This window comes from Coenobita brevimanus, chromosome 53 (assembly GCF_032717465.1).
Source record: "Coenobita brevimanus isolate Jiangsu-jjx chromosome 53, ASM3271746v2, whole genome shotgun sequence".
In the NCBI taxonomy this organism is placed as follows: domain Eukaryota; kingdom Metazoa; phylum Arthropoda; class Malacostraca; order Decapoda; family Coenobitidae; genus Coenobita; species Coenobita brevimanus.
In genome coordinates, this window is record NC_137006.1 from 40,747,825 (window position 1) to 40,760,722 (window position 12,898).

General features: G+C 44.3%; 1 protein-coding gene and 1 non-coding gene across 2 annotated transcripts in view; one reads left to right on the forward strand and one right to left on the reverse strand.

Moving 5' to 3' along the window:
• Nucleotides 1–642: 642 nt before the first annotated feature.
• LOC145400909 (5S ribosomal RNA) lies at nt 643–761 on the forward strand. The gene has a single exon (XR_013897530.1). It is a non-coding gene; the product is annotated as a 5S ribosomal RNA (ribosomal RNA).
• A 1,060-nt stretch (nt 762–1,821) lies between these two features.
• LOC145400804 (voltage-dependent T-type calcium channel subunit alpha-1G-like) overlaps nt 1,822–12,898 on the reverse strand; it is a 470,580-nt gene continuing 459,503 nt past the window's right edge. The window contains exon 38 of the mRNA XM_080273240.1: nt 1,822–3,281. Coding sequence (XP_080129366.1) covers nt 1,822–3,281 — 1,460 coding nt within the window. The remainder of the gene's footprint in view (nt 3,282–12,898) is intronic.

Genomic DNA, 12,898 nt, shown 5'->3' on the forward strand with positions numbered 1-12,898 from the left:
CCCAGTGGCAGATCAAACCTGGAAGAATCTACAATACCCAATGGACTCATAAGAAGACTTACTTCCTTAAGTCTACCTACTACAAAATACACTACCTTTATCTAGCTTTGATCCTAATGTTAAAAGGTGACATTTCATGGCTTTTCTATAACTCCTTACACAAATAGCATAAGTTTAATTCAGACAATCCATGTGTTTCACATGTACATAAGTCAAGCTCCAAAGAACATCTTACTCTATACCATACAGCACAAAGCGATTTCATTCAAACTCTTCAGAGACCATATATGTTTTGAAGCAATCGAATGCTGCTTCTCAAGAGAATGGTAATTTGGCTCACTTAGCTCTTTCAGCTGAATACCATAACAAAGAGTGATAAACTGGATCATTACCTGAGACATTTCTATATACAGTACAGTGTATGGCATGAGAAACATTTATTAAATTATAACTTTCTCAAGGTCCCAAAAGCTTTCTCCCATTACTTCAGTTGTGTATTTACTTTGTCACATTTTCTGATCATTATTTGAATGCTTTTTCAATACATTTTCAGTATCAATAGGTGCACCTTTTGGTAACAAATCATAGTATTCTTTTTACCAATTCATTAACATGAAATTTTTTTTTTTTTTTTTAAGTTATGCCAACGGCTATACCACGTTGAGTACACCGCTTCCCGTTCGATCAGCGAAGTTAAGCAACGTTGGGTCTGGTTAGTACTTGGATGGGTGACCGCCTGGGAACACCAGATGCTGTTGGCATCCCTACGTCAAGTGGGGTTGGTGGAGGATTAGTGCCCCTCCCTGTAAAACAATTAACTCTAAGCCCTTGGCCACCCCGTCTGGGATACATGGCGTCTGGCAATGAATGAATGAATGAAACAATTATAAATAACACTAACAATCTTACACTCTGAAATCACATCATATGGCAAGCAAGCTTGAACAATATATCACCATTATATATAATTCATTACCCTATAACAGTCTTTTATCTCTAATATAATGAATATTCCAATGCATTCTGATGGAATGTGATAAAATTTTTGTCTCTGTGTCAAATTCTTGCCATAACTTTGTGCTGGGGACATAACAATGCTTCCAGTGGTTTTCCTCTCCGTGACTGGAATACGCATTTTCTCTAATTATGTACTCTGTGCATCATTCATAAAGCTACAATATTATTACTTGTTGAGAACATTTGTATTACTAATCACAGCTCTGCATTACATTACAACTATAAAACATCATTAAAAACTTTCCTTCCTATATACAACTATAATAGTAACATGTTTGCTTATGTGCTTGAGTCACTGTTACACTAAACAGAGTACATTTATGCTAAAAAAAAGATACACAGTATGAAGATAAAGTCCAGAGTTATGAATGGCTCTAGTGTAAGGCTGAAAGGGAAACCATGAAAAAAGTTAGATGCCTGTTACCTTACCAGATGAATCATATGGTAGTGTGAAATGTCAGTTTTACAATATTACTTCCCTTATGAACTTAATATACTTAACTAATTTGGTGTACATAAGCTCTGGGATGAATGAACAAACAGTTCATTGTTACTAGTATCTAACAAAATATTACAAAACCTGATATAAAACATAGTTAACTTGTAATACAGTACAGTACATCTGTTATACATATTTGGCAACTTTTTGATAAGGTATTTTCTGGCACTAGGTAGTGCTCAAATTCACTAAGTAAGAATAATATGAGCATCAACATTTCTGGCAATTACTAGTATGAATGGCACATGATTTCAAGTAGCACATTGCAACTAGCCTGGTCCCTAGTATTATGTTGTCCATGTTCACTAGGACTCGGGTTTAGAAGACCGAGATCTGCTTCGAGTGCGGCTGTAGCACTTGGGCCTCTGTTGTCGGGACTGAGGCCGAGAGTCCCCCAGCTGGAGTCCAATGGTGGGTGTCGAGTGAGACTGGTTGCGTTCACCTGGGCCGCCCCACACTTGCTTCCCTTCACCCTCAAGACGCCATTGTTGACCATGTACATTTCTTGGAGACCACAGCTGGTTACTCTCACACCTTGGAGAGCACACTTGCTTACTCTCAGTTTTTAATGGTGGAACTTTCATTTGGGAATGCTGTTCATCTTTATGTTTCTTATCATGACACTGAGGCATAAATGGAACAATACCTCCTGTCCTAAATTCACACAAGGAGCTGAATGACTTCGCAGAATTAACTATCTCACTGTAAGAGGAAGAATGTGAAACAGATATTGGTGCAGATACAGACGTAGGTGAAGGCTCTGAAGTCTCTGAATGAGGTATGCAATTAAAAGGAGATTTTGATGAACAAACAGCTATATTCACAAGATTGTCAACTACATCCTTTGCTGAGGAAGACGAAACTGGAGTGGCAGATGAAGTGTTTGGTGAAGCAGCAACAGGCAGACCAGTCATTCCCTCACTACCAGGCGATGAGTCAAGTGAAGGCACCTCAGGGGGTCCCCCATCCAAAGTGAAGGAGTCACTACTGGATGCTAATGTGGCATCTTCATCATCATCGTTATCAGCAAAAGTTGGAGGAGGAGGAGGAGGAGGTAACTCTGGTAAGGGGCTGTGAACCTGTGTGGTGTCCTTTAAAGTGGAGGGTCCAGAGGCAGTTGTGGCCCCTGGGGAAGGTCCTGAGGACAAGCAGGAAGCATTGGATACATCCTCACTAGAACAAACTGAGCATGAAGTGGAGTCCATATCGACACGGCCACCCAACTCTGGCACATTGTCAAAGCTGGCCATTAGAGTCTGAGTTAGAGAGTCATCTAGGCTCGCTTTGTACCCACCACCACCACTGACCTCACGGCTGCCAGACCAGCGAGACCGCCGCACAGCTCGCCGGGTGGCTGGACTCCCCTCGTCCTGCAGAAGAGGTGAGTTTGGTCCTGGAGTTATACTCTCACTTCCACTTACATCCTCCTCTCCTTCATAGCTTTTAGCTAGAGGTGCTTCACTGGTGACTTTCTTATCAGTTTGTTTTTTGCCTGTCTGGGGTGTGTCAGGCTTACTGGATCTTGGTCTTGCCCCTCCAACACTGGAGTTGGTCAATTTCTGCCTAAGGTCAGTGATTGATACCTTATCTACCGGTTCATCTGGTGAAGGACGCTTCAGATTGGGATTATAGAGATCTTCTTCATGGGTAAAGGAAGGTATATGACTGGTAGAGGATTCACCTTCAACTCCATTAATATTGATTCGAGGAATGTTCATGTTGTCCACTCGAATATCAGGAAGACCTGGTGTCACAGGTGAGGAAGCTGCAGCAAAGAAAAGATATATGTGATGAAAACTAAAAACATTCAGCAGATACAGGCTTATGTATCAAAACACTGATATATATACAATACAACAACACAAAAAGAGTATTCACCGTGTCAAAAGAGTCATGATTCTGTAAGACTTTGAATAAATGTTCAAGTGAGTGAGAACAATATCAAACATGTAGTAGGATGGCACAGCACAGCACCAAAGCTAAGGTATCAATGAAACTATTAACGTTACAGTGGACTTATGCACTCTGATGGAAAGCTTTAGAACACATAATACGGTAGGTGTAATTATGTGACCTCAAAATTCTCTGACTTATTGCTGAAAAAAACAATAAAAAATGTCAAAACTGTGTTATCTCGAAAACCATGTTTGCTACAGTGGATCTAGCACATCATCAGAAAGCTTGTGAAAAAGTAAAGGGTGTAACATCAGTGGACTTCCTCAAGATTCACCATTGTACTGCTAAAACAAGTGAAAAGGCACTAAGCTGAGCAAACAAATGAGATATCTTGGAACTATTAAAACTAGAGTGGGCCTATAGACATCCCTGAAAAACTTACAGAAAAGAATTAGGCATAAATTAAGTGGTTTTGCCTTAAAATTTCAAAGTGTGCCTTAACATCAGGTACAGTGGGCTCGCAAGTTCACAGTATGCGAATCACATAATACGCAAGTGACCAAAAATAATAACCAAAAAACCTTGCTTGCACGAGTTTAGCCCACAATACGCGAGGCAGAGGCAAGGAGTGGCACAGAAATGCCATTTTCCCTGACTACGCGACCCCCACCCCCACTCAATGCGCCCTACAAGCCTGGGCCAAGACAACACTTGCAACAGTGAACCATGCGTGGTGACTGCTCATGCTTCACTCATGCATGAACCAAGAGACAGCCATTCAACCACTGGTCAAGGCTGAGGCAGCAATATTGACAGCAGCACAAGCTGTACCAGGTTTCGAGGATGTTACGTTGGTGGACATGCGAGAGGTGCACACTGCTACTGAGGAACAGCCTCCCCAGGAAGTGTTCCAATGGACAGATGAGGCTGCCACAGAGCCCAAGGCCAGGCAGAGTCAAGTTGAGAAGCCTAGTGTGATGGAGGACAGAACAGAGCTATCTATGTCAAGGATAAGCATGATCCTTGCTGCCGTGGATAAGCTTAAAGAAGAAGTGAAGGAACATGAAATCAGCCACCAAAGAGCGGAGGACGTTCTCGTTAGTATTGATAAAGCCTTCCGCTTCTACACAGACAGGCACCGGCAAGATTTTTAACAGGAGGAGGCAGACATTCATAACAAGTTACACATGGCGGCCTCAAGAAAGTGAGAGTGAGGAACCAGCTACATCTTCTGATCCTGTTCCTGTAGAGGTAGAAGAGGATGCAATATCAATTGTGTCAGTTGTGTTTTTGGCCGAAGTGACTGAGTTAAAGGCTCGTGGGAAAGGTGCTCAAGAAGAGTCTGAGGACAGAAGTGTTGGTGCAGCAAGGGGTGCGGTGGGGGGTGAGGCACTGTAAGTGTTGCCACGCCTTGGAGCCCCTGTTATTTAAGTCCATCAGGCCTGTTGTCTACTGCTGTCAAGGTGACTGGCCATATTTTTGTTATTGCAGCTATATCTGTAGTGTATGTCTGAAAAATTTTCCCTTCATTATGTCTCTAGGGGTCAAGATATGTCAAGGCATGAGGTGGTACTGCTCATATGTAATTTTTCCCATAAGATTATGTATTCACAGTGCACAGGAACCAGGACCGCCCATCCATTCGCGTACTGTGCAGGCCTACTATACATAGGATGGCAGACTTAATTAAAATAACATCAGTATGCGCGCTCACTCAAACACATTGCACATTTTCGCATCTGGACACCTATAATATCATTCATAGAAAGTTCTTTATGGATACTTCAGTCCATTACACACCATAGGAAATAAAGTTCAAGAATAAACAGTAAAAAAGTGCTGGACTCTTTCATATGGTTCAGGCCATCCACACAGACATGTGTGTCAATGCTGCAGGGCCACCACACGGTGCCGTGAGCTTCCCATTATCTCTAGAGCACAGAAATCAAAACTTCCATGCAATTTAATAGAAATAGGACAAAAGTTGGTTTAATGTGAAACTGGATGATGAGGATAATGATGGATATGAAATTTTTTGTTACAGTAAAGGCTAAAGAACTTGCCAGAATACCTCTAGTGATTAAAAAGAAATATCATCACTCTTGCCTCAACATCAGCAAATCATGCAGTTTTTCTCATCTCATGAGCTTTTATTTTTTATACAAAATACTGAGATAAACAGCTTAACCTGTTTCAAAGTTATCCAATTTTTCATAACCTAGTGGTGCTGAAGGAATACCCTAAAAAGGAAAATTAAACAAAGCTGGTGGGCTACTGCTAGGACACCAAAATTATAATTCTGTACATAGAGTATAAGCTCCAAAATCCAAATTTTCAAAAATCCTGACCGAAGTCGGGACGATACAACCAATGTATCCCTACCAAGTGGCTTAGGCTGTCTGGTAGAGATTGTATGTTGGGTGTGAAGTGCTTGTACGTGTAATTGTAGTGTTGGAGTGGCTTTGGACATGTGTGTAGTCTGTGAACCAAGTGTAATCGGCCCGCGCAAGCCGACTGGGTGCAAGCATACTTAATAGTAAGCGACACTGGTTCAACCACAGCACTCATTGTGTCCGCCAATGCAGTACGTGGCCGGGTGAACACTTCCAAAGTTTATTACCCTGGCGGGGTGCGAACCCTGGCTCACCCGTGTATGAAACACACACTCTACCACTGTACCACAGAGGCTCCATATATATATATATATATATATATATATATATATACTGTATATATATATATATATAAATATATATATATATATATAAATATATATATATATATATATATATATATATATATACAGTAATCCCTCTAGTATCTGAACGCCCAATATACGAACATCCCCACTAACCCGACATATTCGTCCCGGGATCCAATATTCCCAAAATGGGCCAAAAACCGCAAAAAATTCGAAAAAAAATCTGACTTTTTTCCCTCCCGTAATTTGAAACTGCCGCGTGGCACCGATCAGCTGTTACACCATGGTCCCTTCACCCCTTCCTTCCTCCCCCTCCCCCCTCCCCTGTCAGGGTTGTCATTTGGTATTTTTCATTACCAAGTGTGGGCCAATTTGGTAATGAAAAATTTGTTTGGTAATGAATCAGAATAATGCATTACCAAATGGATTTTTCACATGTATGAGGATACACAGGATGAAGATGGTGGATTGTTTGCTCTCTCTGATTAATCTGCTACCCTACATAGCGTGAAAATAATCAACATGGTGTTAATTATAAGGAGAGTGATTACATGTACTGTATTTCCACTTGTATATATAATGAGTGAAGAATAAATGCTAGTTTTATGAATTTGGTAACGAAAAGTTAAATTTGGTAATGAAAGTTGAGGAGACTGGTAATGTGGTCGTTGTGATCTGGCAACTCTGTTACCCCGCCATCATCAACAGTCACAGCCAAACTCCGATCGAGAGCAGATGCTTATAGCAGTGCAAGCCACAAGTGCTTGTTTTTTGTGAATAAACAGTGAATAATCTGCAATACCTCACCACTAGAACACATGGGAATTTACACTGTTGTGCAGTGTTAAGAAATTAGAATTTAGAGTGCAGATGATTAACTGTGGACTGCAAACTGACGGTTCAAACCAGTCCAGGAGCCAGGGACTTGTAAGTACCCAGAATGTTTAATATTGTATAAACTCACCTCTAAAACCTCATTTTATGGTTCTTTTGCATTTATTTCAGTCTTTTATGTCCCTTATTGGTGTGATTTGGGTCTTAAATAAATGCAATCCATGTCCAGAGGGAGTTGTATAGGTGTTTTTCAGAGTTAGGGTCCGTAAGTACAAGTCCAGGAGGCTGGGGCCCAATATCTGGACAGGATCACTATCCAGACATGCCTTTGGCTCTATTACGTCGGATATTAGAGGGATTACTGTATACAGGTATATATATATATATATATATATATATATATGCAGTGCTCGTCAGAAGTATCGAGCGCCCTGCATCCCTCCTAAGAAACAAACCTTTCAACATTGAAAAAACATATAAATAATGCATTTTATTTACAGTAATCCCTCTAGGATATAAATGAGGATATAAAGGAGCGTTGTGGTGGTGATGTGGATGTGACAGGAAGCGTTATGAGGAACACACTGAGGTGGTTTGGCCATGTGGAGAGGATGGAGGGTGAAAGACTGACGAAGAGAGTGTATGTGAGTGAGGTGGAGAGGGGAAGAGGGAGGGGGAGGCCGAGGATGAGATGGAGGGATGGGGTGGAGAGGTATATGAGAGAGGGGGATGTGAGTTGGGAGCAGGGCAGTAAAATGGCGGGGGACAAGGCGACTTGGAGGCGATTTGTTTGTGGCCACCCCAAACCGGATTGAGGCGTCTGGCAATAGATAGATATATAGATTTACCTTTAGTGCTTCGTAGGGTAGCCTTCACATTTCTTCACGGACCTGAGACGTCTTGGAAGTGAAAGGGCGAGGCTCCTGAGGTGCTGGAGGGGTATTTTCTCCCAGGAGTCATGAATGGCGGCTTCCAGCTTAGGCAGAGAGCTCACGTCCTTCCCTTGGAGACTCTTCTTTACGAGGTACCAGAGGTTTTCAATCGGGTTGAGGTCTGGGCTATTTCCTGGCCAGTCTTTCATGAGTGATACCTCGCAGTCATGAAACCAATTGGTGACCGATTTGGCCTTGTGAGCAGGTGCACCATCCTGCTGAAACACTCGTGCACCTGTTAGCTCGAATGAGTCTGGTAAATGATCACACAGAAGCTCCACGTAAACATCCTGATTCACTCTGACATTCTTGGGAAGCACAACAAGCTTCGCTTGACCAGAGAAACAAGCCCATATCATGAGTGAATCAGGATGTTTAACTGTGCTTTCTACTTACCGTGGGTCAAGTGGGTCACTACCTTTGCGTCGATACACACATGCTCCTCTGTTACAGGTAACACTAAATGTTGCCTCATCAGACCAGAACACTGACAACCATTGCTCCTCACCCCAGTTTAGATATTTATTAGCAAAGGCAAGCCTACGAATTCTCTGGCTCTTGGTGAGAAGAGGCTTTCTCACAGGCCTGTGACTTTTGTAACCAAGTTCATGGACCCTACGAGACACTGTTCTCACAGACACCTCACCAAACACTTCCGGGTTGCTCTCCTTTATTTTCCTTGCACTCACACGAGGATTAAACTCCACTGCACATTTTAAAACATTAACAGACCTTGGGGAAGTTTTCCTAGGCCTACCAGACCGCGGTTTCTTTGTGGGAACTTCACCACTGTTTTCCAACCGAAACCGCGCACACCAACGACTCACTGTCGATCGTGCCACACCAACCAATTCACTAATTTCCTTTGTCTGGTGGCCTGCCTCCTTTAGAGGAATGATCTGGGATATGATTTCACTCGATAGTTCACGGGTAGGTGCCATAATAAAGTGGTGATGGCCAAATCAGTGCGGGACACTCGGTAAAAAATGGCGCAATTTGAGAGGGAGACGCGGCGGAGTTCCTCTCTCTCAGGCAGCCCGTGGGCGACTGAGGCGGGAACCAACCAGCGCGTCGGAAGGCCTTAGGGTATCGTGACGTCATACTAGCGCCACAAACTTATGGCTCAATTTTTACCCCCTGAAATGGGTGATTCTTTTTTGGCCATAAGTATTGCGCGCCCGGCGGTAGGAGCTCGATAATTTTGACGATGACTGTATGCATATATATATATATATATATATATACAGTAACCCCTCCAATATCCGGATCAATAGAGCCATCGGTAGGTTCGGATATTGGTTTCGTCCGGATATTGGGCCCCAGCTTATGGACTTGTACTTACGGACCCTAACTCAGAGAAACACCTATACAACTCCATCCGGACATGCATAGCACCTATTTAACACCCAAATCACACCAATAAGGCACATAAATGACTGAAATAAATGCAATAGAAACATAAAATGTGGGTTTAGAAGTATGTTCATACATTAATAAACATTCTGGTACTTATGGACTCTAACCGAACCTAACCTAACCGAACCTAACTGAACTCTGAAAAACACATTCCTACTGCACATGCATGAGGTAAGTTTAGTATGGAAAGAAGTACAGTATGACACTTTCTGGTAAGTACAGTATGAGAAAAAATACAATATGAAACATTCTGGTAAATATAGTATGGAAAATAGTACAACATGAAACATTCTGGCTACTTACAGCAAGTCCCTGGCCACCTCGATGAATAACCGCCTCCTCTCGGACTCTGACAGTAAGAACGATTTCCTGAAGCACTTGCACTACACTCTTCCTGAAGTCTTGCACTGAACTTAGTCACTAACACACAGAAGTCCGTTCTTTTCACAGTGTTCACTTTAGTCCAAATAATGTTCCAGTTTAATTTAAGTGTTGCACATTAACTTTTCCCCAGTTTTTTTAATTTTCCAAAGCCAAAACAAAGAAGGTTAGTTACGTTAAATTTCTTTTCTACTTAGTCTTTTCTCCCAACTTGAAAACCTTAACACAACACACCGTTTTTTTCACTGCACAACACTCAAAATTCCCGTGTGGTCTAGTGGAGAAGTTCTTGCTGTTTATTCACTGTCAGAGCCCGAGAGTATCACTGGCAGGCGTCCAAGGGGTGCATCGGTGGGTCGTGGTGATGGCGTACCGACTACAGAAGACTCTGAAGACAGCCGCAAATTTACGTCGAGCGGTGACTCCACTGTAGCTGATGTGCTGGGCTGTGGCTCGGAGCATGAGGGCCTGTCTTGGGGAGGCAACGGAGTGGAACCAGGGCTTGGCACAGCGGGGGTCACGGGCCTGAAAAAACTGTCAATCATTGACTGACGCAAGGACCGACGATTCTGGCGATTGATGATGCGCTGCCGGAAAGCACGCACTTCCTCCACGAGTCCCAAGGGCCCCATCTCCCTGTCGCAGTCCGGGTGTTCCAGGTAGTCTAGGACGAACTCTAGATGTTCCCGGAGTGCGCTCAGCTTGGGGATGGCTGGAGTAGTGTCCTGCTGAGCGGAGTCTGCATCATCATCGCCTTCGTCGTCGGAATCTTCAAGTTCGGGACTGACACCAGCAACCAAAGACGCGATCTCGATATCAGACAACGTCTGATACCCAGGATCGCCCTCGTCGTCGTCCAACCACTCACGAACATCGTCCACATCAACATCGTCGCCGTGCGTACGTAGCCGTGCATGGAAGTCATCCACGTCAAACCCTAGGAAATCGTACTCCACATCTGTTCCGAGAAGCAGACGAGACCAACCATTTTCAAGAGTTTTCACAGGGACTTCCTTCCATGCACTAGCCCAGTTGTACAGCGCAGACTTGATGTTGTAGCGGCGAAGGTTTTCCAAAGTCCGCTTGCCTCGAGTGTCACGTCCTTCCCTGCGCTCGTCCTCGTCCTCGAGAACAACCATCACCTCGTCCAGGAACTTCCAATGGTACAGGCGCTTTGTTGCCACGATCACTCCTTGGTCCATGGGTTGAATGAGAGCAGTCCTATTAGGTGGTAGAAACATGCACCTAATACGGCAATTTTCAGCAACCAAGTCCTTGTCGCACGGGTGGGCAGGTGCATTGTCGAGGAGAAGGACAGCCTTTACCTGGTCGCGAGGAATTCCCAGTGTCTTCGTCTGGTAATGTATGACCTCCTTGACGAAGTGATGGTGAAACCAGTCTTTGAAAATCACAGCTGTGAACCATGCTTTCAAAGAATGGTACCATACGACAGGAAGGACATCCATCACCCCACGAAGGCACCGAAGCTGCTTTGCACGGCCAACAATAACGGGCTTAAGGGTGCATGCCGTTAGCATTGGCACAACACAAAGCAGATATCCGTTCCTTAGAAAGCTTGCGGCCAGGTACACGCTTCTCCGTCTCATCGGCCAGAGTGTTCGTTGGCACCGAGCGATAGAATAGGCCAGTTTTGTCAGTGTTATAGACTTGACCGAGAGTGAGGCCCTCCCTGTCGATCAAGCCTTTCACCTTGTGCCGAAACTCGTCCACTCCATCCTCGTTAGCGTCCAATGCTTCGCCATGTGCTTTACGGTTAGTAAGGCCATGTCGTAACTTGAACGCGAAGAGCCAACCCTCGGATGCCTTGAAGTCAAGGGCGTCATGAAGCCTTGCAAACTTCTCAGCAGCAGCCTTCAGCTCCGTTCCACGTACCATCACACCAGCTGCACGTTGCTGTCGATACCAAATCAACGTGGAGCGGTCGATCTCTGCATACTTGGGGGTAAACATAACCTTCCTCTCCACGTTGCGTTTGCTTCTCGACGAGAAGTCAGCCGTGTACTGCATGAGCTTGTCTCGGGAACGCTTGATATCGAACAAAGTCGACCGGGCCAGGTTGAACTCGCGGAGAATGCGTGAGGAAGACCAACCCGCATCAACCTTCTCCAATATCTCCCGTTTCTTCTCCAGAGTCAACACCACTCTCCTCCTTTTCTCAGGAGGCGGGGCCATCATCACACACACTAAGAGTAGGGCAGAGAGCAGCAGGAGGCCTTGCAGCAAGTACGGCACCACCACAAAAGCGAGCACGTGGGCAGCCATGGCGAACAACGCAAGTCTTGTCGCGGTGAGAGACAGGCGGGAAGTGGGGAGGATGCAGCGGTGCTCTATCGGACGTCGGAGGAATGACGAACCAAAACAATGCTCTCACGCGGCGCGCGTGGCAAGTTCAAATTACGGACGGCAAAAAATCGATTTTTTTCCCAATTTTTTTGGATTTTCGGACCATTTTGGGAATGTTTGATCCCAGGACGATAAGGTCCGGGTAGTGGGGATGTTCGGTTATTGGGCGTCCGGATATTAGAGTGATTACTGAATATATATATATATATATATACAGTACCCTCGCGTCCAACATGCGTTTGTCCAGCACGATTCGCGTCCAGCATGGGGAACAAAAAATTAGTACGATTTAATACGATTTCAGTACTACATGTCAGTGGTGACATGTAGAGATGTATGGTATGTAGGAGGACTGCTGGGCCTTGATAGCAGGCTGTGAAGCCTATGCCCAGAGTTGGACACATAAAAAAAAAAAAATAAATAAAAATAAATAAAAAAAAGTGCATAAGCAGAACACTGACGGAGCTCCGAGAAGTGGGCGAAATCAGCAGAGTTTGCCTCTAGCACGATCACCCCCGGTCCAACACGGTCATATTGGACGTTCCCGTGACGCTGAGAGCCAATCAAAACTTCCGATCAAGTAGCCTCCCCTGCCCACTATCGTGACGTGATTGTGATGTCGCCCAATGAAAAACGCTTCTGCTCTCCCGTGATGTTTTGTTTAAATTTCTCCCGCCACAGCGCCACTCGGTCGCTAATTCGCATTGGACGGTGCTTTTTTCTTGCTGCATTTTCTGCCCTTGCTACTGCATTTTACCCTGCTCACGATCCCTAGGATGCCTTCTGCGAACCCAAAGAAGCAGCAGCACCTCCCTCAGGCCACCAAGCTAGAATTCATTGATAGGCAGAAGAAAGGGG